The sequence below is a fragment of the Mobula hypostoma genome, chromosome 22 (assembly GCF_963921235.1).
Source record: "Mobula hypostoma chromosome 22, sMobHyp1.1, whole genome shotgun sequence".
Lineage (NCBI taxonomy): Eukaryota > Metazoa > Chordata > Chondrichthyes > Myliobatiformes > Myliobatidae > Mobula > Mobula hypostoma.
Window position 1 is genome coordinate 48997243 of NC_086118.1, and position 26946 is coordinate 49024188.

The window sequence follows — 26946 nt, forward strand, 5'->3', positions numbered from 1 at the left end:
GCTCCTGAACCTTCTCCCGGAGGGAAGAGGGACGAAAAGCGTGTTGGCTGGGCGGGTCGTGTCCTTGATTATCCTGGCAGCACTGCTCCGACAGCGTGCGGTGTAAAGTGAGTCCCAGGACGGAAGATTGGTTTTTGTGATGTCCTGGGCTGTGTTCACGATCTTCTGCAGCTTCTTTCGGTCTTGGACAGGACAACTTCCATACCAGGTTGTGATGCACCCTAGAAGAATGCTTTCTACGGTGCATCTATAAAATTTAGTGAGGGTTTTAGGGGACAGGCCAAATTTCTTTAGTTTTCTCAGGAAATAAAGGCGCTGGTGGGCCTTCTTGGCAGTGAACTCTGCTTGGTTGGACCGAGTCAGGTCATTTGTGATATTGACCTCGAGGAACTTAAAGCTTTTGACCTGTTCCACTTGCGCACCACCGATATAAATTGGGTCGTGCGGTCCACTACTCCTTCTGAAGTCAACAACCAATTCCTTCGTCTTGCTGACGTTGAGGGATAGGTTATTGTCTTCGCATCATGCCACCAGGTTCTTAATTTCCTCTCTGTACTCAAACTCATCATTACCTGAGATAACGGCCTACAATTTTGTGGCTGTCTGTGAGAAGGCAAATCTCAGGGTTGTATTCTGAATACATACTTAGACAGTACATGCACTTTGAATCATTGAAAAATGGTTAAGTACTCCGCTTATTCTGATCTGCTTTAGTTCTGCATTGATGAGCCTGAATGCCTTCTCTTTACTGCCCTGATTGTTCAGGTTGTATGACTTTAAATCAGTAGCATAGAACTAGAGCAGAAGCAAACCATCCTTGATCCCAAGGGCTAGCCAAAGAATAAGAAGAAATAGACGCCATCTCCCAGCTCAAAGAGAATACTCAAGAAGTCGTAACAAATGATCCACTGGAAGAACTCACTGGGTCGAGCAGCATCTGTGGGAAGGAAAGAATTGTCAATGTTTTGGGTGGAAACGCTGCATCGGGACTGAGAGTGGAGATGTGGGAGTGCCAGTGTGAAGAGGAACACACGCAAGATGCTGGAGCAACTCAGCAGGTCAGGCTGTATCTATGGATGGGTCACCTACTGTGGCCGGGGCTCACAGTACAGACTCGACGCAGATTGGGGGGGCTGCTTTGTCGAGCATCTTTGCTCTGCCCGCTGTAAAAGGCAAGATCTCCCAGTGGCCACCCGTTTCAATTTAACGTCCCATTCCCATTCTGACCTATCAGTCTATGGGCTGCCCTGCTGCCACGGCAAGGCCTCACTCAGGTCAGAGAAGCAACACCTTATATTCCACATGGGTACCCTCCAACCTGATGGCACGAGCATTGCGTTCTCCAACTTCCAGTGATTTCTCCCCCATCTCCCTTAAGCTTTAATGTCTAAACTTAAACTTTAAAGTATTTTAAACTTAAAAAAATATTTAAATTGGCTGACAACACCACTGTCATCTGGCTGATTGGTGGCACAGCAACCACCTCTCACTCAGTGTCAGCAAGACCAAGGAGCTGATTGTTGACTTCAGGAGGTGGGATCCACAGGGCCATCGAGGGATCAGAGGTGGACAGGGTCAGCAACTTTAAATTCCTTGGTGTTGTCATTCCAGAGGATTAGTCCTGGGCCCAGCACGTAGGTGCCATCATGAAGAAAACAAAGCAGTGTCGCTACCTCCTTAGAAGTTTGTGAAGATGTTTAAAACTTAGATACGTTTCTGTAGATGGGCAGTTGAATTTGTGGAGTGGTTGAATCATGGCCTTCCCCTTCTCCCATGGTCCACTGTTCTCTCCTATCAGATTCCTTCTTCTTCAGCCCTTTACCTATTTCTCCAATCACCTCCCAGCTTCTTACTCCATCCCCTCCTCCCCCACCTACACACCTTCCCCCTCACCTGGTCTCACCTATCACCTGCCAGCTTGCACTCCTTCCCCTCCCCCAACATTCTTATTCTGGCTTCTGACCACTTCCTTTCCAGTACTGACGAAGTGTCTCGGCATGAAACGTCGACTGATTATTCCCCTCAGTAGAAGCTGCCTGACCTGCTGAGTAACTTCAGCGTTTCATGCCACTCAGGCTCAAACCTGGGTTCTGGCACTGAGAGGCAGCAGCTCTACCTGTCGTGCCACTCTGCTGTGAATCAAACATTTGGTGAAGGTGGCTGTTAAAAGCCACCAGTATGAGCATGTGTGCTAGCAAGCTGTTAAAGTATCTCTGTAGATTTTCCTAAACGTGAGGTGTCTGTTTAAAGACACTCACCCCATGGGATTCCAAGCTAAAAGGCAAAGAAGGCATGCCAGGAAGATCAGCTGGCACCAGCACGATATTGCCCACAGTCTCCCTACTGTTTCTGCACATATTGCTGGCAAACTACAAGGGCAGCTGGTGCCTAAGACCCATGAAGGCAATGTCAGACCCACACACCCTGTTAATCGGACATCTGCGTTTACTGTACAGACGGTGGTTAGAGGTATTTGTTTCCTCTCTTACATCCCAGCTACGGTTGGCTGAGGTTAGCTTCAAAATCAGCTGGAGAATTTGGTCCGTTTTATTCCCACGTGTATTTCACATGAACGACGGACGTTACCAGGGAACTGAAGCAGCAGCTTGGCACAACGACCTGATTTCATTCCAGTGCTGTGTTTACCAGAGAGTAGAATCAGAATCTGAAATAGGTTTATTATCACTGACATATGTTGTGAAATTTGTTGTTTTGAAGCAGCAGGACAGTGTAATACATAAAATGCAGTGAATTCTGGTTAATTGGGCCATCGGTTATTCGGGGCAGCCGCCTACTTGGGACAACCCTTAAAGAACAAAAACTAATTGAGAAAATTTCCAGGATTCCCTTTCTTTGTTTGGGACATTTTTTAAATAACAAAATAAACTTTATTCACAATAAAATTATTTACAAGGATAAACCGTTCAATGCCTTTACATTCTTCACAGATAGTATAGCACTTAATTGCAACAGGAGACTGTTGCCGAACAGTTTGTTGCTCAATAGGGTGGCACAGGAGCGTAGTGGTTAACACAACCCTTTACAGGTGACATGGGTTCAATTCCCACTGCTGCCTGTAAGGAGTTTGTACGTTCTCCCCGTGACTGCATGGATTTCCTCTGGGTACTCTGGTTTCCTCCAGCCCTCCAAAGGCGTACCGATTGGTAGGTGGATTAGTGTTTGTAAATTGTCCCATGATTAGGCTAGGGTTAAATCGGGGGTTGGTGGGCGGCGTGGCTTGAAGGGCCAGAAAGGCCTATTCCACACTGTATCTCAATAAACAATAAATAAATAGTTTCTAACCAGCGTTGTGTGGGCACATGGCCAAGTGGTTAAGGCATTGGACTAGCGACCTGAAGGTTGTGAGTTCGAGCCCCAGCCGAGGGAACGTGTGTTGTGTCCTTGAGCAAGGCACTTAATCACACATTGCTCTGCAATGACACTGGTGCCAAGCCATATGGGTCCTAATGCCCTTCCCTTGGACAACATCGGTGTCATGGAGAGGGGAGACTTGCAGCATGGGCAACTGCTGGTCTTCCATACAACCTTGCCCAGGCCTGCACACTGGAGAGTGAAGACTTTCCAGGCGCAGATCTATGGTCTTGCAAGACTAGTGGGTGCCTTTCTAACCGGCGTTAGTTACATGCACTTGTGCAGCCGTAAGACACTACACCATGCCTAGAGCAAACAGTTTTAAATAGCATCAGTTGTGTGTGTGTGTGTGTGTTCAAAACCCAGTGATTTTTGTCACTAATAGTTGTTGAGAAATAAGCAGTATGATATTTCAGAACTGTTTTGCTTACTGCAGTTTCAAGCATTCAGGCTTGGAGATGCCAGAAACAGCCAGGAATGAAAATGAAACTTCAACAAGTTAGGAACTGCAAAGAATTTGAGGTTATCGGCAATCATCTTGAATGTTAAAATGAAAATGAAGATTTGGGGGAAGCAACATGAGGAAATCTGCAGATGCTGGAAATTCAAGCAACACACATCAAAGTTGTTGGTGAACGCAGCAGGCCAGGCAGCATCTCTAGGAAGAGGTACAGTCGACGTCTCGGGCCGAGACCCTTTGTCAGGAAGCAATCATTTTGAATGTAAAAATGAAAATGAAGATTTGGGGGATGCAGTCATCAAAAAAAATTGTATGAAGGCAGTCCATTACCTGCACTAGGTGTCTGCACTGACTTTGTTCATTTACAGTCAATTGAAAGAACATGACAGTGCTCACTGGATGAATTCTTCCATCGCTGACTATGAGGAACTAGTACACAGTTTCTAGTACTGTAGTAGTATTGATAGTGTTCTAATTTGTTACTCTGTTAAACAGTAGTTTGTTTTTCTTATACATTTTTAACTATTTCCCTGAAACTTCAGATAATTGGGGCAGCTGCTTAATTGGGCCAGAATGTGCTGGTCCTGATTTATTCCAATGAACTGGAATCCAATCTAAGTTACAATAAGAAATAGCGAGGTAGTGTCCAGGGTTCATTGTCCATCTAGAAATCTGATGATGGAGGGGAAGAAGCTGTTCCTAAAATGTACGTGCCTTCATGTTTCTGTACCTCCTCTCTAATTGTAATAATGAGAAGAAAGCAGGTCCTGGGTGGTGGGAATGACGGATGCCGCTTTTTTGAGACATCACCCTTTGAAGATGGTTCAATGCTGGGGAGGCTTGTGCTCAAGATGGAGCTGGCTAACCCTACAACCCTCTGCAGCCTTTTCCGATGGTCTGCAGTGGCCTCTCCATACAAGATGATGATGATACAACCAGTTAGAAAGCCCTCAATGATACACCTGTAGAAATTTGCTAGAGTCTTGAGGACTACAACTTTCACATGGTTTGGAGGCTTGTGTGCCTCAGTAGACTGAAAAGCAACGCTCACTGGAGTCAGGGTTTTATGCTTTGGCTTTTGGTAGAGTCAACCATGCCAAACAGGTCAAGGGGTAGAGGTCAGACTGAGAGTGGTCCACTTGTCCTCCAGGTTCAGGGGTGTTCAGCTCAGAGCTAACAACCCTGACTGGTAAAACAAATTTGTTACGGAAACAGCAATGAAGAATCTATCTACATCTGTGTGCGATGGTATTCCTGAGTCTCCACCTGGGATTTGCTTGACTGACAGTAGTGAAAACTGAGAGGAAGCTACTGACATGATAAAGAAAGCTCTAAATACTACGAGAGTTGGTGGACCTTCATTGCTGCCCTAAACGTCAGCGGCGTAAGTTTTGTAGAGGAAATACCAAACTTGGTGTAGGTGCCACATACTGGATAGTCTTGTCTGTGTAAAGTCACTCTGATCTCCCATGCAATATTTTTGTATGTATGTCATTAGGTGAACCATGCCACTTAATACATTGAGTAATCAAGGAGGAGGTACATGAGCCTGAAGATCTACACTCAACAATTCATAAACAGCTTCTTTACCATCAGATTCCTGGTCTATAAGCACTCACAAGATGGTGGAGGAACTCAGCAAGTCAGGCATCAGCTACCTAGAGCAGTAAGCAGTCAATGTTTGGGCGAATGCTACCTTATTATTCCTTTCTTTTGCACTATATTTATTTTTATCATTTACAGTAATTTATGTCTTTGCACTGTACTGCTGCCACTAAACCACAAACTTCTCATCATAAACACAAGAAATTTCTGAATGGACACTGAACCCATGAACACCACCTCACTACTATTTTATTTCTATTTTTGCACTAGTTATTTAATTTATTTATATATATATTTACTGTAATTCATATTTTTATATACTAAGTATTGCATTGTACTGCTGCCTTAAAGACAATGAATTTCACAACGTATGCCGGTGATATTAAACCTGACTGTGATTCTGCAGATGCTGAAATTGCAGAGCAGCACACGAAATGCTGAAGGAGCTCAGTAGGTTAGGCAGCACCTGTGTAGAGAAATAAAGAGTCAACGTTTTGGGTCAAGACCCGTCATCAGGACAAATTTCACATCATCTAAGTCAGTGATAATAAATCTGATTCTGATTGTGATTCACAGAGCTGCTGCACGACAGTACCACTCCAAGAACCGGCTCTGTGCCTTTCATACTTACGTGGGTGGTGAGTGGGAAAGCAATCTGTACACATTTCCCCAGATCTGTTGCCATCTTTTACATCATAAGCAAGTAGTCTAGTGGGGGTCAGAAAGAAATTTCCCTGCCATGTCCTTTGAACGACCCTCCCCTGTGTGTAATCCCTTATATTCCATTCAGGGCTCTTTTACCAAATCAGATCATCTGGGACAGAACCTTTAATGAATCTTCCATTGACAAGAAAATAAATAAATCTTTCAGACTCCCGTCCCTCAATTCATCTACAAAGTGAATTACTGTACGATATCTCTTTCTTCTCCTCAGGATAATCCAAGCTGTATTTGATCAGCATTGGTGCGAGTTGCAAGTTGCAGAAACTATTTTGTGCAGCAATTTCCTATGTAAAACATTAAGAGTAAACAAAAATGAATCAACCAAGGGAGAGGCAGTGGGGATGTGATTGAGAGGAGCATCAAAATAGACACTGATTTCTTTTTATAAATCAGGACTAAAAATATAAGTCTTTGACTGCAGCATGTTCACCATTTACACTGACTAAAAATCTCACCATTGGCAAATTTGTTCCATGAATAGGTTCTGCTTTAAAGTACAAATACAAGCAAGTGTTTTACAGTAATGGGAAAATACTGTTTGTTCAGTTTTATTGCAATGTATTGTGTTTGTGAGAGTGTAAATAGTGTCTTTTTCCCTCTCTGAGGAGTGCTATAATTTTATTTTTCCATCAGTAATTATGTAATTCAGCAAAAATGTGAGTTGGATGATAGTACCAAGATTCCTGAACCAGTGTGGATAACGTCACTCACCTCAACACTAAGCTGATTTCCACAACCTATGGACTCACTTTCAAGGACTCTACAACGCTTGTTCTCATTATTTATTTATTTGTTTGTTTGTTATTATTTGTTCCTTTTTTGTATTTGCACACAGTTTCTCTTCTCTCACATATTTGTTGTTTGCCCATCCTTACCTGGGCACGTGGCCAAGTGGTTAAGGCATTGGACTAGCGCCCTGAAGGTCATGAGTTCAAGCCCCAGCCGAGGCAGCGTGTTGTGTCCTTGAGCAAGGCACTTAACCACACAGTGCTCTGCGACGACACTGGTGCCAAGCTGTATTGGCCCTTGCCCATCCCTTGGACAACATCGGTGGCGTGGAGAGGGGAGACTTGCAGCATCGGCAACTGTCAGTCTTCCACACAACTTTGCCCAGGCCTGCGCCCTGGAGAATGAAGACTTTCCAGGCGCAGATTCATGGTCTCGCAAGACTAACGGATGCCTTAAGTCCTTATGTGTAATTTTTAATTGATTGTGTTTCTTTGTACCTACTGTGAATGCCGACAAGAAAATGAAATCTCAGAGTTGTATATGGTGACACGTATGTACTTTGATAACAAATTTACTTTGAACTTTGAAATGGGTGCACTTTATGCTTAAGGAGAATTGTTTACAGCCTATCCATGGGTTTAGAATGCCGGACTTATGGACACCCCGACGTACAAGTGAGCTCCCATAATGTGATTATTAAAGGTAAATTGTTCTTTCCTATGAACGGCAGGGCTAACTTCATCTCTCTCTCTCTCTCTCCCACTGCTTTTGGTAATTGTTCTTATTACTTTGATGTCCTCTTAATGCTATTCATTGCAAAGCTGTGGAGGTATCATTACCATATCAAGGGATTTTTGTGTTTTTCCTGACGAATGGACAAAATGAATTTAAGAAATCTGCAAGAACAGCATCTGGTTTATTACCCGGGAGCAGCCTGTATTCATTTGATGCAGTCTGGATGTGGCCAGCATTTAAGCCATTATAATTGTCCCCGAGAAGGTGTTGATGATGGCCTTTTTGAACTGCTGCAACTACCTCCGCCTAATCGGAAATCTGTACTGGGACCAAACTGCCGCTGTAAGCATAGATGGAGAAGTGAGTCAGTTTACGAAAATCAAGAGAGGGGTTAGACAAGGCTGTGTTTTCTCCCTTGATTAATGTGTACAGTGAAACAATATTACAAAAAATAAGAGACATCTTGGGAATCAAAGTTGGCGGTGAAAACATCAATAATTTCAGATTTGTAGATGACACTGTGTTAATTGCAAGTACGGACGAAGAACTACAAAACTTAATTGATATAATTGTTGAAGAAAGTGCAAAAATGGATCTTTCTATCAATTGCAAAAAGACAGAATGTATGGTGATATCCAAAAAGAAGGAGAATCCTTTCTGCTGGCTGAGAATAAATGGGGAAGACATAAAACAAGTACAGAACTTTTGCTACTTAGGAAGCTGGGTGACATCAGATGGCAGGTGCGACTTGGACATCAAAAGAAGAATAGGGATGGCAAAAGACACTTTTATGAGAATGAAGAGTATACTGACCAATACTAAACTAGGCATGACAACCCGCCTCAGAGTACTGAAATGTTATGTTTATCCAGTTATGTTATATGGCTCAGAATGTTGGACAATATCTAGTAACATGAGGAAACGAATTGTAGCAGCAGAGATGTGGTTTTTGAGGAGGATGCAAGGAATATCATGGACGAAACGAATATCTAACGAGGATGTCATGAACAGAGCAAACACAAAAAGAGAAATAATGTATGAGATCATGAAAAGGCAAGGTAACTTTATTGGACATGTGATTAGGAAAGAGGAGTTAGAATGCACAGTGATTATGGGAAAGATTGAAGGGAAGAAAACAAGAGGAAGACAAAGACAAATGATGATGGAGACAGCAGCCAGAGAACTGGAAATGAATACCAATGAATTGATCCACTTGACCCGAAACAGGAGTGTGTGGGCCATGGCAGTCAAAGCTCAAACTGGGCACGGCACCTGATGATGATGATGATGCAGTGAGGAGGATAGTCAAAGATATTAATTAGCTGGTAAGATGGGCAGACCGATGACAGATGGAATTTAATACTGATAAGTCAGAGATAATGCAGCTGGGGGGGGGGGACTAATAAGGGTAGAACATACTTAATGAACCATGGGGTCTTGGACAGTCTTGAAGAACAAGGGGATAAGTCCAAGGATTAAAGGTTAGATTTATTTGTCATGTGCACATGAAACCATACAGTGAAATGTGTCGTTTGCATTGAGTCAAGTCAGTGAGAGTTGTACTGAGCAGTAAGAGTTGCCGTGCTCCCAGCTCATTAACACGTTAGGAAGTTTGGAACGTGGGAGGAAGGCAGAGCACCCTGAGGAAACCCATGTTATCACAAAGAGAACATGCAAATTGCTTACAGACAACAGCTGGAATCAAACCCCGATCTTAAAGCTGGTGTTGTAAAGTGTTTTGCTAAACTGCATGCAGCAGTATGGGTAGATAAGCTAGTAAGAAGGTATGTGGGATACTTGCCTTTAATTTCCGGAGCATAGAATATAACAATTTTTAAAGATTAAAGATTAGCTTTATTTGTCGAAACATTGAAACACACAGAGAAATGCCTCGGCTACCTCAACGACCATCACAAAAGCAAGGAGGTGATAGTACAACTTTATGAAGTACTGATCAGGCCACAGTTCGAGAGTGAAATCCATTTCTGGTTGCCACACTAATAGACAGGACATGATGGCAGTGAACAGGGTGCTGAGAAGAACCACCAGGATGTTGCCTGGGAAGAGTGTTGCAGTTATGAGGAGTAGGTTGGTTTGTTTTTCTTGTAGTAATGCAAGCTGAGTGGAAACTTTACAAAGATTTCCCTTCCCCTCCCCTCTTCTTCTATTTCCCGCTCTGGCCTTTTACCTCTTCTCACCTGCGTATTACCTCCCCCCTGGGTCCCCTCCTCCTTTCCTTTCTCTTATGGTCCGCTCTCCTCTCTTATCGGATTCCGTTTTCTTCAGCTTTTATCTTTTCCACCCACTTGGCTTCACCTATCACCTTCTAGCTAACCTCCTGCCCCTCCCTCCACCTTTTCACTCTGGCATTTTCCCCCTTCCTCTTCAGTCCTGATGAAGGGTCTGGGCCTGAAACATCAGCTGCTTATTCATTTCCATAGGTGCTGCCTCACCTGCTGAGTTCCTCCATCATTTTGTGTGCATTGCTTTGGAATTCTAGCATCTGCAGACTTTCTCATTGTTTAAAGGTACACAATGATTAGAGGCATTCATAGTATTGTTTGTGTGAGAGGAAATGGAAGGAAAAATTCAAGAGAGTTACAAGTTCAGGACTAGAGGAGGGTCGTGTTAGAGGAAACTATGAATTGCTAGGCATGGGTGGGGTGGGGGGTGGGGAAGATCAGCTGAAAAAATGGGCTAAGCTCTTTGTGACTTAGATGTCCACGAACTCCTTGACTGTTTGGAAGTAAAGGATGAAAGGGAAGGGAACAGAGACTGAAAATCATAGTTGTGGTGGAAAAGGAAGTCCTGTTGTCTTTGCTTCTCAAGAATATCCTGGTGAATAGTCCAAGAGTCGTACAACAAGGAAACAGGCCCTGCCACCCACTTCCTGGGTCAACTAAGAACTTCTCCTAAGCTAGTCCCATTTGCCTACATTTGGGCCATATCTCTCTAAACCTTTCCTGTCCATGTACCTGTCTAAATGTCTTTTAAATACTTTCTGGTTTCTTCCCCCTTCCTCTCCAGTCTTAATGAATGGTCTCATCCCATATATTCCTCTCCATAGATGCTGCCTGACATAGATCCTCCATATGTGCTATTTTAAATGCCAGCATCTGCAGAATCTCTTGTGTTTAGCCAAGGCTCCAGTATTTCATTCCTGATGGTAGTAGTGAGAAGAGAGCACGGCCTGGATGATGGGGGTCCTTGACAATGGATGCTGCTTTCTTGTGGCCACGCTCTTCGTAGAAGTGCTCAGTGGAGAGAGAGGCTTTTCTTGTGATGGACTGGGCTGTATCCACCACCTTTCGTAGGCTTTCCTGTTTTTGGGCATTGGTGTTTCCACACCAGGCCATGATGCAGTCAGTCAGGTGTGCATCGATAGAAGTTTGTGCTGAAGAAACCCTGCAGGATCTCCTGGATTTGATGCAGATACATGCAGTGGGCCTTTTATACTGTTGCTAAGTGAGGAAGGAGCCACTCATTATCTGGCTGGATGCCCACCCTGGGGGGTGCGAAGCAATAAGACCATTATACGACCAACCAGAGACTTTCACAAGGCATAAGAGGCATACATTTTACAAGTACTCTATAAGCAGGCACACTGGAACTGTGTTGATTCACTCCCACTGTAACTAGCAGGCTGTAATTCTTATGTGAGCAATAACTATTATACTGGCTAACTGGCAAACAATGTGGCTCATTCCGAGACGTCTCCTATGGCTATTATATTAAATTTAAAAGACACATTTGATGTCTACTAGCATTGACCTTCAGAAGATTAATTCTCGCTGCAGTCTTTGTGCGTTTAGTGTTACATCTGAAGCAAAACCTGTCGAGAGTCATGGATTTCCATTTCCAACGATCACTCCACGATAAGTACGCTCTTGCAGTATGCCCACTGTTGTAACGTGAACAAGGATATCAGAGAGAAGCAGCTGGTAGAGATAAATAGTCTTTTATTCGGGACACACATACAAGCTGACAGCCTTTAGAGTCACAAGAGAGAGACAGAGACCCAACATTACAGCACATCTTTATATGTTAAAGAACAAAGGTAACAGAACAATTTTTATCGTTACAGTGCCCTCATAATGCCTCCTTTGAGTTACACATAGTTTTCAAATGCCTGCATCTTCCCCCAGCACACCCAAAATGGGTGGCAATTACTGTGGTCTCTGAGTTGTATTCATGCAATGGGGTGTTGATTGCATTCATCAATTTCTCAATTCAATGTGTGTTTCCTGGTCTGCAATATACTGTTCTGAGCTGCAATTTAAATTCAATCTACAATCCATATTCAGGTCTGAAAATTGGTTGCTGGAGTTAATATTTGCTAAAGATTCTAACTCCAGAATACACCTTAACACTCACAATACTCCGTGATCCTCCAACACTCTCATTCACTTCTTGCTTCATTCTTAAAGAAACCAGCAAAAATTTTTGATACGACTCCCGAACTATAAAATAAGGCTTCATTATCCAGTACTGCTGAGCGATATCACTAAGGTTCTTTGCAAACAAAAATTGTTTCATGTTTAAATGATTTTTAATCTGCATTTGGCAGGGTCCCAGTCATCAACATGCAATATGCGGCCAAGTGGTTTCCTTTCAAGCTGTCTTCGCCTCATGCTTACATCTAGTTTTTCACTAAAATTAGAACAGACAAAGAGCTTGAGCTGCCTATGAAATAAATACAGATGGTAAAAATAGTTATAAGCCGTGTTTTCATAAGCTTGACAGTCAATTAATTTAGTCACCTTGGCGTGTCAGAAAGAGTCAGAATGATTATAGTGCCAAAAGTAAGAAGATTACATTTAATTGGATCACTGTACAACAGTAATTTGATCAAATCCTTTATACGCAGTGTCTGGATCAGAATCAGAATCAGTTTTATTATCACTGGCATATTGCTGTGAAATTTGTTGGTTTGAGGCAGCAACACATTGCCATGATGGAGTGGCAGAGCTGACTCGATGGGTTGAATGGCCTCATTCTGCTCCTATGGCTTATGGGAAGAAGCTGTTCCTAGTGTGTGTCTTCAGGCTCTATTTTAAACTTGTGTGTTTCAGAGCTTAAAATCTAAATTGTGCCGTGAAACAACTATATAGCACAGTTTAGGAAGATGTGTGTTTCAGGAGCAAACTCTTTGGCCCACAACATCTGTTCTGATTATTGTTAGGGCATATTCTGGAGTTAGGCTATAGAGAAAATATTGATTTCAGCAGGAACTGACCTTCAAATCTGAATATAGAATGTAGACTGAATTTAAAACACAGCTCAGAACAATGGTCTTCCTGATGCTGCATTTTGGAGTAAATTGCAGACCTTTAATGACTGATATATGTCTGCATATGCATGAATGCATTCAACACCCATTGCATGACTATGACTCAGAGACCACAGTAATTAACATTCATTTTGGGTGCATTGGTCGGAAGACCCAGGAACTCAAAAGAAGCATTATGAGGGCATTAGAAGCTATAGAAATTGTCCTTTTACCTTTATCCTTTAACATATAAAAATGTGCTTTAATGTTGGATCAGGGAGCCTCTCTCTCTAGTGACTCCAAAGGTTGTCAGCTCATGTGTGTCCCAAATAAAGACCTTTAATTCTACCAGCTGCATCTCTTTGGTGACTTCATTCACAGTCACAACAAATATGGTGCCACGTGAAACTAATGTTATCTGCCTATACATGATCCATATCCTCCACTCCTTTCATATTCACGGATCTGCCTCAATGCCTCATAAATGCCACTATCCTACTTGCTCCCACCACCTCCCCGAGCAGCCCTTTCCAGGCACCACTATTCTCTGTGTAAAAAAAACCTTATCCTGCACACCTCCTTCAAACTGACCCCTCTCACCTTAAAACTGTGCTGTCAAGTATCTGACACATCTACCCTGGGAAAGAGACCCTATCTATGCCTCTCATAGTTTTATATACTTCTTGCAGGTCTCCCCTCAGCCCTCAATACTCCAAAGAAATCAAAACATGTTGTTCAACGTCTCAGAGCTAAATCACCTTTGGATGGACACTACCTGATCATTTTGGTGCAGAGTTGGTAGGTGGGGAACAGAGTTAAACAGCACATGTGAACAAACCTTTTCCTGACGAAGGGTCTCAGCCTGAAACGTCGACTGCATCTCTTCCTAGAGATGCTGCCTGGCCTGCTGTGTTCACCAGCAACTTTTATGTGTGTTCCTATAACTGTTTTCATGGTAACAAGTGTGCCATTGTAACTCCAGTTGTAACCAGAATTACAGATGCATTGGTTGAAATACCGTTTTATTTGCAGTACATAAAAAGCAAAGTGTAGCACTTGCTTAGTCACATGAAGCCATGGGAACAGGTGGTGGATGGTTGTACGAGCAGCTGGTGCATATCACAAGTCCTGGTTATGTGACCACTGACACCAGGCAGACAACCTCTGAGTGGCTGGGGTCACCTATTTTGTAAAGACACTGTCCAGAAGAAGGCAAACCACTTCTGTAGAAAAATTTGCCAAGACAATCATGGTCATGGAAAGACCATGATCACTTACATCATATGACATGGCACACAATGATGATATGGCAGCTCTAAAAAACTCTGTTTTGACCACACTTGGAGTATTGTAAACCGCTTCCGTGGAAAAGTTTGCCAAGAACATCATGGTGACGGGGACCATAACTGCCCACATCATATGACATGGCACATAATGATGATGACATAAAAGGGACATCTGAGAATCTACGTGTCGGCAGAGTGATTAAAGATTAGCTTCATTTGTTACACATACAGCGAAACAGTCTGTGAAAAGTATCATTTGCATCAAAGACCAAAACAGTCCAAGGATGTGTTGGCGACAACCTACAAGTGCCACCGTGCTTCCAGTGCCAACATAGCACGCTCACATCATCCTAACCCTAACCCTTATGTTTTTGGAATGTGGGGCAAAACAAAGCACCCAAAAGAAACCCATGCAGTTGCGGGGAGAATGCACAAACTGCTTACAGACAGAAGTTCAAAGTACATTTGTTATCAAAGTATGTATACTTTATACAACCTTGAGATTTGTCTTCTTACAGGCAGCCTCAAAACAAAGAAACCCAATAGAACCTATTTAAAAAAAAGATCGTCAAACACCCACTGTACAGTGAGAGAAAAACAAATTGTGCAAAAAATAAATGCAAGCAAATAGTGTTCTGAACTGAAGTCCTCAGAGTCTGTCCATAGACCCTTAGTTCAGTGCAGAGTGGAACAGTGTGTTGAACTGACCTGACCCACATCTCGGGCCCCAACACCCTGACCTTCTCAATCTCGCTTGGCGCTTAAATTGTCGCCTAAGCATTGGGTTCAGTCACTTCGATATGCTCTGTTAGGCAATATTCTGCAGTGATGGAATTATGTGAATATGACAGATATTAATTCAAAAGCTGGCGCCTGAGTAAACACTCCTTCAGTCGATATCTTCTGAGTAGATCATGAAACCATATATTTCACTTCTTTTATGGTTTTTAGGTTTGTTTTTCATCTTGAATTTGATTCTGGAACAGTTGGTGCCTCTGATTTGCAGTTTGGATGTTGTTTAGGCGTCTCAGTGCTGTGCAGTCTCAGAGGATTCCGGGAGACAGAGGCAGTGTGCGGGAACCTCATGGCGACAAGGCTGCGGGGCGCAAGCTGATGTTTGATTCCATTTCGCTGATTAAGGCTTCCATTGTACACCGATTAAAGCGAAGAGGGAGACTGAAACATTGAGCCGAATGCGGAAGGTGATTACCGGCTGCCTGGCTTTTTATTGCTGGTGGGATCGCTCCGCTGCCGGAGAGGGGAGATCGTCTTTTGATCACTCATGGCAACAAATTCCACAGATAAACCAGCCCCTGGTGAAAGAAATTCCTCCTCATCTCCATTGTAAATGGACGTCTGTGTGAATTACTTTGTCCCAGCAAAGATGTTTGAACATTCAGAGGTGTCACCCACTGTAGACATGTAACTCAAAGGAAGCACTGTCAGCCCAAAATGTTGGAGTAAACGATGTTATTGTACCGATTGAAATTGTATTGAATCACCTGCTGTTACCTCTGATCTCGGTGGTATTAAAATCTGATAGATTGATATTGTGGGACTTTGCCGAGAGGGTTTTCAGGAGAATGCCTGCTTATCACAATAGATAACGACCTTCATATTACCAGCCTCAATGTCTCTCCAGTGCTCACAACTCTTCCTGTTTGCATTTCAGGCTGACATAAGGTCCAGAGAATATATCCGTAAAAATGTTAACGCATCCTGACAGTCGGATACACGGTGGTCAGACGTTAATCTTGCACGGTAGGTCCGACATGATGAGTGACTGGTGGGATTTACATTGAAATCTGGTCCCAGAATGGACTGCCATCATCGCATTATGTGAGCAAGTGAGGTTAACCATGTGTAATGCTGCAGAAAGCACTGGATTATGATGCAGTCAACAGGAAAAGGATGAATTAATACAATTAGTTAAAGTGCTTTAAATATAAGCAACCCTATCAATACTGGAGAAAGGCAGTTTACTTACACTGCCACAGTGGCATAGTGGTTAGCACAACGCTATTACAGCTCGGGGCATTGGGGTCTGGAGTTCAATTCCGACACCGTCTGTAAGGTGTTTAAACATCCTCCTCTTGAGGTGCATGGGACTTGGGCTTCCTCCCATATTCCAAAGATGTACCGGTTAGTAGGTTCACTGGTCATTGTAAATTGTCCTGCGGTCAGGCTAGGGTTAAGTAGATGGGTTGCTGGGTAGTGCGGCTTGTTGGGTAGGAAGGGTCTGGTCCACGCTGCATCTCCAAACAAAAAATGAACGAACGAGCAAACAGTTTCACCCGAGGAGATGTTTCGGAGCTCAGCGGGAAGGAAAGGGTTTGGGAGGGAGGTGTGAAGGAGAGGGAGTGAGCAGTAGGAGGAAAGTGGGTGGAATTGAAATGGCGGGTGGAGTAATTATCAAACCTCAAACAGACTGCGACATTATAATGTGCGTCGGCCAAGGGAAGGCCTGCAGAAAACTGTGCGCCAGCTCAGGTTATCATGAACTGCAATAGCTGCGAGTATCAAGCCAGAGAGGCTGATTAAAGAGGTTCAAAGGTCAAAATGCATATATTATCTAAGTACGTATATATTATACAACCTTGAGATTCATTTCCTTACAGGCAACCACCAAATGAAGGAACCCTATAGAACCCATTAAAAAAATGCTGTCTCACACCCAATGTGCAGGAAAAAAAACAAATCAAAGAAACAATAAAAGTAAGCAAGTAATCTTTTTTTTGGCGTGTGCGTCTGCGTGCGTCCGTGATGATGTCTTTTTCATGGCTTTTTTACAAGGCACGGAACGAGAGAGAGACTGCGTGGCGCGCCACTCCTCACACAGATATTTTTGCAGTATTTTCCCTTTTATTTTACGAGGTCGAGTTGCAATCTCGACACTCAACCTGGCACGGATGGAAAGCGTACTCGGGAGTGGACCCGACTGGGTTCGAACCTGGGAACCTCCGCTCCCAGGTCCGGCACTGATGTCATTGCGCCACCAGCCGGCCCACAAGTAATCTTTTTAATTATAAAAAATAATAGAACTTTTTAAAATTAAAAATAATAACTTTAATAAGTTTATTAAGCTTATTTTAATAATTGTGGGTCTGTTGCTGCAACTGTGAGCCTACTGGAGGCAGGAGGCCTCGAGGCAGCCTTTCCTGGGGATGGAGTACTGTGCGTGTGTCAAGATCAAGATTCGAAGGAAGGAAAGGGGCTCTCCATGTGACCATGTGGATTTCCTCCAGGTGTTCTGGTTTTCTCCCACATTCCAAAGATGTACGGTCAAGATTAGTGAGTCGCAGGCATGCTGTGTTGGCACGGGAAGCAGGGCGACACTTGTGGGCTCACCCCAGCACGTCACAGTGCAACAATGCATTTCACTGTATGTTTCAATGATTTGATGTACAAGTGGCAAGTAAAGATAATCCCTAGTCTCAAGTTTATTTGTACTATACACCTGACGATTTGCTGGGGGCAGGCCAAGCATCACCACACATTCCAGCGCCAACATAGTGTGCCCACTGCACTCAGCTGAACAACACAGAACACAACAAAACAAGCACAGCAAGCAACAAAATGGGAAAAGCAAAACCCCCTCCCACCCGGGCACATACACAGTCCTCCTACACGCTGACTGCATCAGCGCATCCTTAGGGTTGTGCTGGGTGTTAACACAAACAACACATTTCACTGTATGTTTCGATGTACATGTGATAAATAAACCTGGATCTAAATCGTGATATTTGGAGTAGGGGGCACTGTATGTGAAATATCAACCGAGGAGCTAACTTCAATGTAGCCAACTTGTAAGCAAAGCAATAGCAGAATAAAGGGTTACAGTTACAAAGAAAGTGCAGTGCAGGCAGACAATAAGGTACAAGTCCATGACGAGCAAAGACTGTGGAATGATTGTTGGTGCCAGACGGGGTGGTTTGAGTTTCTCAGAAAATGCTGACTTCTTAGGATTTTCTTGCGCAACAGTCTCTAGAGTTTACAGAGGATGGTACGAGAAACAAAAAAACACCCATCGAGTGGCGGTACTGTGGGTGAAAACGCCTTGTTAACGAGAGAGGTCAGAGGAGAATGGCCAGACTGGTTCAAGCTGACAGGAAGGCGGCAATAACTCAAGTAGTCACGCGCTCAGCAGTGGTGTGCAGAAGAGCATCTCTGAATGCACAACACGCTGAACTTTGAAGTGGGTGGGCTACAGCAGCAGATCATCACAAACATACACTCAGTGACCACTTTATTAGGTGCAGCAGGTACCTAATAAAGTTGACACTGAATATATACTTTGTGTTCCTTCACTATCATGGAGCACAAAAAGGGTCCCTACAGCCCAGCTCATTCATACCAATCAAGATGCACATCTGCCCACGTTTAGCTGATACCCATCCAAATCTTTCTTATCCACACCTTGTGCAAATACCGTAAATGATTTCATTGTACCTGTTTCTACCACTTCCTCTGGGATTTGGTTTGATATGCGTGCCACCTTCTGGGTCAAAAGGTTGCCCCTCAGGTTCTTATTAAATCTCTCTCCTCTCACGTTAAACCTATGCCCTCTAGTTCTTGATTTCCCCAAAGCCTGGAACAATTACTGTGAGCATCCAGTCTATCTCTGGCCCTTCACTTCTCTGGATTGGAATCCTGCATTTCTCTAACAATGATGCGGTCCAGCAAGTGAACTGCAATACTTCAAAGTGGCTAACCGTCCTAGTAAAGATTAGCTTTATTTGCCACACGTACATTGGGTGGCGGGGTGGAGATACATCTCTACCAAAGGAGGTGTAAGGCGCTCCTTCCCTCCGCTGACCTGCAGATCAACCTTGGGCCCCTTGCTTAGCCCCCACCCTCCCTGATCAGGGTCACAGGAAGCCATGGGATCAGGTGGGTGATGGGTGTGTGAGCAGCTGGTGCGTATCACAAGTCCAGGTTGTGTGACCACTGACACCAGGCAGACAACCTCTGAAGAGTACTGATAATGGCTGGGGTCATCTGTGTTGTAAAGACACTGCCCAGAAAAAGGCAATGGCAAACCACTTCTGTCAAAAAATTTGCCAGTAACAATCATGGTCATGAAAAGATTTTAATCAACTGCATCATATGACATGGCACGTAAGGAACGAACATCAAAACACTGAAACATACAGTGAAATGCATCGTTTGTGTCAACGACCAACAAATCCTAAAGATACACCAGGCCAGCCCTCACGACATCATACTTCTGGCACCATTATAGAAAGTTACCAGACCTAGCCCATACGTCTTTGGCACTTGGGAGGAATGTGGAGCACCCGGAGGAAACCCACACGGTCACGAGGAGAACATGAAAATTCCTACCGGAATGCAATCCTGATCGCTGAACATTGGCACTATAACAGCGTTACACTAACTGCTAAACTGCACAGCAATTCGAAAACATCTGGATGAGTATCCAAAGCTCCAGACTTAGTTCAAAGATGGGCCATGAATGCTGACATTACCACAGACATCCACTCTTTGAGAGTGACGCAAAAACAAATAATACTGAGCGAATATTTCAGTGTTTTCCACTGCCACAAAATACGTCCAGGGGCCACTTTATTAGGTACCTCCTGACCCTAATAAAGTGGCCACTGTGTGTATGTCTTATGGTCTTATTAGTAAGGCTGTCAAAGGGTACAGGGAGAAGGCAAGATAATAAATCAGCCATGATTGAATGGCGGAGCGCAGACTCGCTGGGCTGATTGGCCTAAATCTGCTCCAATATCTTATGGTCGTGTTAGACATGGCAGCTGATTAGAATTTCAAAAGGAAAAGAATATCATTTCCTTTAGGTTCAGGAAGATGAATCTCAGGGTTGCATCCTGCAAACACCAATAATAATTACTGTCCATTACGTCACTGGCATTTAGGACGACATTGAAGGTCCTCTATCCCTCCTGGTGTTCGTGGCATCAGTAGCTTCCTCTCGATTTTCACGACAAGTTCCGGGTGGAGGCTCAGGAATACTGTTGCACTCCGATGTAGAAGGATTCTTCACTACTGTTTTCCCTCACAACTTTGTTTGACCAGTCAAGGTTGTTAGCCCTGAGCTGAACACCTAAACCTGGAGGACCAATGGATGACTCTTAGTCCGGCCTCTACCCTTTGACCTGTTTGGCATGGGTGACCCCAACAAGAGCTAAAGCATAAAGCCCTGACTCCAGCCAGCATAGTTCGCCGGATCATGGAGGTGTGCATGCAACAAACCAGCAACAAGGTTGTGGTCCTCTTGGAGGTTACTGCATACATACTTTGATAATAAATATAGTTTGAATCTTTGAAAAAGAAAAGAAAATAAAACATACTCACAACAGAAAAGGAAAATAAATGTATAGAAGTTACTTTAAAAGAATTTATTAAATATATAAAAATGGTTAAAAAAATTGAAATGAATAATTCAGCTATTTTAGCCAATAATCTCAGACTACTATCATAATCAAATCATAGGTACCCAGTGGATCAATACGTTGGTTGCATCGATGACAGGAAAAGAGAAATCACCAACATTAAACCACCCACGTGCAGAACACACACTGCTGGAACTATATAGGGAAAAGTATGAAATAAACAAAATAAAAGATTCAATTTAATAACAAAAAGAATATCTCTGATATGAAGGGTGGTTGTAGAACTCGCTAGAGGATTTTTGTTGCATACTTTATGGTGTGTTTTGTCCTTTCATACAATGCAGAGTAGCCACTAGTGTCGGATATTGTTTGTGAGCAGTTTGTGAAGGTTATAAGCAGCAGAGGCACAAGGACATATTAGCATGGAGTTCATCTGGTCACTGCAATCCCAGCACAATAGTTTCTGTTTCCAACCACCCCCAGGCTCTCTGCTGCCTACTTCTCTTCTCATTTTAAGAGTATACGAAATAGGAGCTGATGTTGGCCACATAGAGTTAGGATGTAATACAATATGGCAACAGGACCTTCAGCCCAACTTGTGCATGCCACCCAAGATGCCCATCTAAGCTAATGCCATCTGCCTGTGTTTGACGCATACCTCTCGAAGTCTATCCCACGCAAATTGTTGTGTAAGTGTCTGATTTATTTGTCAACAATTCTGTTCGGTGGATCCATTCTCACTGCTCTCTGTATGTTCTCCCCATGACTGCATGGGAGTCCAAAGACGTACTGGTTGGTAGGTTAATTGGTCATTTTAAATCATCCCCGATTAGGCGAGGGTTAATCAGGGGTTGGTGGGCAGCATGCCTCGAAGGGCCTAAAGGGCCTACTCCTCACTGTAGCTCAATAAGTAATTAATAAATAAAATGAAAACGATTCCACTTCCCTCTTTTTCAATCCAACAATAATACCTCCCTTTCTTTGACAGCTTCAAATACTGAATAATACTCAGGCATTTACTTTTCAACTCAACTGGAGAGACTCATTTTGTTTGCCTTCCATAATTCTATTTAATGCTGGAATGGTTTCCTTAATTAATCGTGACCAAACACATTGGCATGGAACAAAAACAAACAGGGAACCAGCTGAGTTTAACACTTAACAGCAGCATGATGAGAACTGGTTTCTGTCAAAGCTGCAATACCTCGGTATTAATTATTATCTCTTCCTTGTGTCCCATTGCGTTTACTCTCATTCACAAGATCATACATTTTGCGATCTTGGCTTTGACTGGATCTCCGTGCACGTTCCCAACACCCTGCAATTCCTTCAGGTTCGGGTTTGGCATATTCAGAACTTAAAATACTCAGTAGTCAGGCAGCATCTGTGAAGGGGAAAAATAAAATAGAATTACTATTTCAGGTCAGCGAGTGTCAGAATTGGAAAAGTGAGGATACAAAAGTTGAAAAGTTGCAGACAAAGGAAGCAGGGGTGTCTGTGATAGGATGGACACCAAGGCTGGCCAGGTGACACAGTTGCTTTTGGTTCTGTCCATTTGATCAGAACTAACAAGTATGATGGAGCGTAGATGGAGAGACAGGAGTCAGTACAGAAGAAAGCAGCAATGTTAATTTGGGACTGGGGATGCAGAATACCGCAATTGCTAAAATAAATGAGAATGCTTGAATACTCAGTAGATCACGCAGCGTCTCTGGAGAGCGAAAAACTGAGTTAATGTTACAGGTGGAGAATCTTACTACAAAACTGGCCAATAAGGTCTGGGTTAACTGAAACAGGTGAATTCAGCAGTTCCGATGTAAGCAGAAAAATAAGGAACAGATCACTGAAAGGTGCCTTAGTGCAGAACTTCTGTGTAGCTGCAGAACACATCCAATATACCTGCACACCATACCATAGAAGACTGGTCTCAGCACTGAAAGCATTCACCAGCCTTCATTAAAAAAGCAATTGGTCTTGACTTAATTTAATTAATATTAATGTTTATTGATGAATTTACATGAGTTCAATGTTGTCAGTAGTTAGACCATAAGACAAAGGAGCAGAAGTCAGCCATTTGGCCCATCGAGTCTGCTCCCCCATTTTATCATGAACTGATCCATTCTCCCATTTAGTCCTACTCCCCCCGCCTTCTCACCATAACCTTTGATGCCCTGGCTACTCAGATACCTATCAATCTCTGCCTTAAATACACCCAATGACTTGGCCTCCACTGCTGCCCATGGCAACAAATTCCATAGATTCACCACCCTCTGGCTAAAAAAATTTCTTCATATCTCTGTTCTGAATGGGCGCCCTTCAATCCTTAAGTCATGCCCTCTCGTACTAGACTCCCCTGCCATGGGAAACAATTTTGCCACATCCACTCTGTCCATGCCTTTCAACATTCGAAATGTTTCTATGAGGTCCCCCCACATTCTTCTAAACTCCAAGGAATACAGTCCAAGAGCGGACAAGCGTTCCTCATACGTTAACCCTCTCATTCCCGGAATCATTCTAGTGAATCTTCTCTGTACCCTTTCCAACATCAACACATACTTTCTTAAATAAGGAGCCCAAAACTGCCCACAGTACTCCAAGTGAGGTCTCACCAGCGCCTTATAGAGCCTCAACGTCTCATCCCTGCTCCTATACTCTATTCCTCTAGAAATGAATGCCAACATTGCATTCGCCTTCTTCACCACCGACTCAACCTGGAAGTTAACCTTAAGGGTATCCTGCACGAGGACTCCCAAGTCTTTGAATTCTCTCCCCATTTAAATGATAGTCTGCCCATTTATTTCTTCTGCCAAAGTGCATAACCATACACTTTCCAACTAGTTCAGTAGTTCTATTTAATATTAGGGAATGTGTACAATATACAGCCAGAAATTCTTGCTCTTTGCAGACATCCACGAAAACAGATGAGTGCCCCAAAGAATGACAGTAAAAAATGTTAAAACCTCAAACCTCCCCCCAACTCCCCCCTCCCACGCACAAGCAGCAGCAAACATTGACAATCTCTGAAGAGTATTGACACTGGCAGGGATCACCTGTCTTGTTAAGGCACTGCCCAGAAAAAGGAAATGGCAAACCTTTATAAGTAGCTGTGTAGAGTGCAAAAGACAGAGGGTTATGCTAAGTCTTAAAAAAAGCCTTCAATCTGGAGTATTTTGTCGGGTTCTGAGCGCCACAGTTTAGGCAGGATTTGAAGACTTTGGCAAGACCACAGTAGATTTACCAGAGTCATTTAAGGAGGAGGGATTACATTTGCTTAGTTCAAAGCTTTCTTAGAACTGAGAAGGGCTGAGGGATATGACAGAGGTGTTTCAAATCCTGTAGCGTAGATTGAATATGGAGAAGTTCTTTCGAAGCACTGAAAGGTCAGTAACCCAAAGGGACAGATGGTTGGCAAGATAAACAGTGACACAAAGAAAAAATATTCTTGTTCTTATATTGCATTGAGTAGCTGGGATTTGGAATGCATTGCTTTACAGGATGAAGGATAAAGTTTTAATAGTGGTCTCAAAAGGTGTACATTCGGTGGCCACTTTACAACGTTCCTTCTGTACCTAAAGAAGTGGCTACTGAGTGTATGTTAGACGTCTTCAGCTGCAAAAACCTATCTTCTTCAAGATTCAACATGTTGTGCATTCAGAGATGCTCTTCTGCACACCACTGTTGTAGCACGTGGTTATTTGAGTTACAGTCACCTTCCTGTCAGTTTGAACCATCTGGCCATTCTCCTCTGACCTCTCTCATTAACAAGGCGTTTTCACCCTCAGAACTCCCATGAGATTTTTTTTGTTTCTTGTTCCAATCTCTCCAAACTCTAGAGCAGGGGTTCTCAATCTTCTTTGTGCCGATAAGCCTGACCATGAACTGAGGGGGTCATGGATCCCAGGTTGGAAAACCCTGTTCTAGAGACTGTTGTGAGTGAAAATCCCAGGAGATCAGCAGTTTCTGAGATACTCAAACCACCCTGTCTGGCACCAGCAATCATTCCACGGTCAAAGTCACCTAGATCACATTTCTTCTCCATTCTAATGTTCGGTCTGAACAACAGCTGAAACTCTTGACCATGTCTGCCTGCTTTTATGCATTGAGTTGCAGCCAGGTATTTGCAGGTGTACAGGTGTACTTAATAAAGTGGCTACTGAGTGTATATTTGCAGAGAAAACATTGCAAGGAAAAGACACAGGAGCATGACTAATTTGAAAGAGCTTTTACAGATTCGATGGGCCAAATGGGTTCCTTTGCAGTGATATTCAATGGCTTGTTTTTTAAGGGGCTTGATATAAGACTAAATTCTCTGATCAGTGAAATTGGCACTGTTCCATTGTCGTTTTTTCTTCTGTTGGGATCTAAGTATACACTGATGTGCCGCTGTAATATCAACATATTGAATTACCTTTGCATTAAAAAGCATGCAAATCAGTCTTCCTTCAGAGATCATTAAATAAAAGATACTTCAAATTATATTGAAGAATAAATATGGAAAAGTTTGGAATGTTTTATCAATTGCTTTGTCATAACTTGAAAATTATTTGCATTTTATCATTCAAATACGTACAGAACTGGCATTGTGTGCTGTTGTAAAGGGATATTAATTTACACCAATATGTCAAATGGTAGATTATTACAAGGTGGTAGACGGTCAACTGAGAGAATATCTGTTAGAGGAAGTTTCCACCAAAGACTGATTTGGAGTTGGAAGTAGAACTGGTTTACTATTGTCACATGCACTAAGATTCAGTGAAAAGCTTGTCTTGTATACTGTTCATAGAGATCAACTCAAAGCCTGAGTGGATGATTGTGTGCCTACGAAAACGTGCTGTTCATTCCCAAACCAAAAGCTAAGGTCTATACAAGAAAACCAGGTATGACTTGTGGAGGGCTACTTCAAGGGAGATAATTCCGAGCGAGGTTGGAGGCGACATCGGACGCACGTTAACTCTGACAGGATTTACAGGACATTACTTCCTGCAAAGCAAATCCAGCTGGCATGAATGGTAGTGATGCTTCACTACCAGATGAGCTCAACACCTTCTATGCCTGCTTTGAAAAGGATAAAATAACTACAGCTTTGAAGATCGCTACTGCACCTGATGACCCTGTGATCTCTGTCTCAGAGGCCGGTGTTAGGCTGTCTTTAAGGAGGGTGAACCCTTGCAAAGCTGTAGGACCCAATGGAGTACCTGGTAAGGTTCTGAAAACTTGTGCCAACCAACTGGCAGAAGTATTCAAAGACATTTTCAACCTCTCACTGCTACGGTTGGAAGTCTCCATGTGCTTCAAAAAGGCAACAATTATACCAATGTGTAAGAAATGTAGTGTAAACTATCTTAATAACTATCGTCCAGTAGCACTGGCATCTACAGTGATGAAATGCGTTGAGAGGTTGGTCATGGCTAGAATGAATTCCTGACAAAGGGTCTTGGCCTGAAACGTCGACTGTACCTCTTCCTAGAGATGCTGCATTCACCAGCAACTTTGATGTGTGTTGCAAGACAGGAAAAGAATCGATCGGTAAATTGTGAGTTAGAACTAAAGGAAGCACTGACTGCCAACAATGTTTTCCTTGCATTCTGTTGACTGTTGTCCTTCCTTAGGGGATTAAGTGTGCTTTAGGGCATGTGTCCTGTTTGAGACTACAAGGAAGATCAAGCTTCTTTGAAAGATCTGGGCTGTTTTTCTATTTTCAACCACAAACAAGTTAAATTCCACCAATGTTGTTAACTATCTGGAAATACAGCCACAGCAAGAAGGATTAGGCCTAGATTTAGAGTGGAGCCCCTCATCAATGGGTCAAAAACTTGTTCCTTTGCTGAAAGAGGACAAGTTATGACTGGAAACCCCATTCTCCCATTCTCCTGCTGAGTGGCAGTACCTTGAGGGGAGAAGCCCTTGGAAGCAGCAGCGGACAGGAGATGCGGATACAGAATCAGAATTATTATCACCAACATAAGTCATGAAATTTGTTGTCCTGTGGCAACAGTATATAAAGAAATTTCTGTAAGTTACAACAAGTTTATTAAAAAAGAAAAAAAAGCATTATCTTTGCTTTATTTTTAAAAAAATTGTTTCTTCAAAGCTGGATTGTAACCTGAAAAATGTATTTTGTTTTTTATTTAGAGATACAGCATGGTAACCAGTTCTTCCAGCCCAATAAGCTCATACTGCTTAATTACACCCATGTGATTAATTAACCTACTAACCAAGTAGTCCTTTGGAATGTGGGAGGAAACCAGAGCACCCGGAGGAAACCTACACGATCACGGGGAGAACATACAAATTCCTTACAGACAATGGCGGAATTAAACCTGGGTCGCTAGTGCTGTAATTGTATAATGCCCACCACTATACTACCGTGCTGCCTCTAAAACTCATGGTCAC

General features: G+C 43.1%; 1 protein-coding gene across 5 annotated transcripts in view; it reads left to right on the forward strand.

The window, feature by feature from the left end:
- LOC134336376 (endonuclease V-like) overlaps positions 1–26946 on the forward strand; it is a 150829-nt gene that overhangs the window by 108591 nt on the left and 15292 nt on the right. For 2 of the 5 annotated variants that reach the window (XM_063030526.1, XM_063030527.1), the window contains exon 8: positions 15852–15940. The exons of 1 other annotated variant lie outside the window; for it this stretch is intronic. In XM_063030526.1, the coding sequence (XP_062886596.1) occupies positions 15852–15902 (51 nt within the window). In that variant the 3' untranslated portion in view covers positions 15903–15940. Of the gene's footprint in view, positions 1–15851; positions 15941–16797; positions 16895–20653; positions 20948–26946 lie in introns of those variants that run through there. 2 more of the 5 variants (XR_010015783.1, XM_063030528.1) reach the window with 2 other exon arrangements.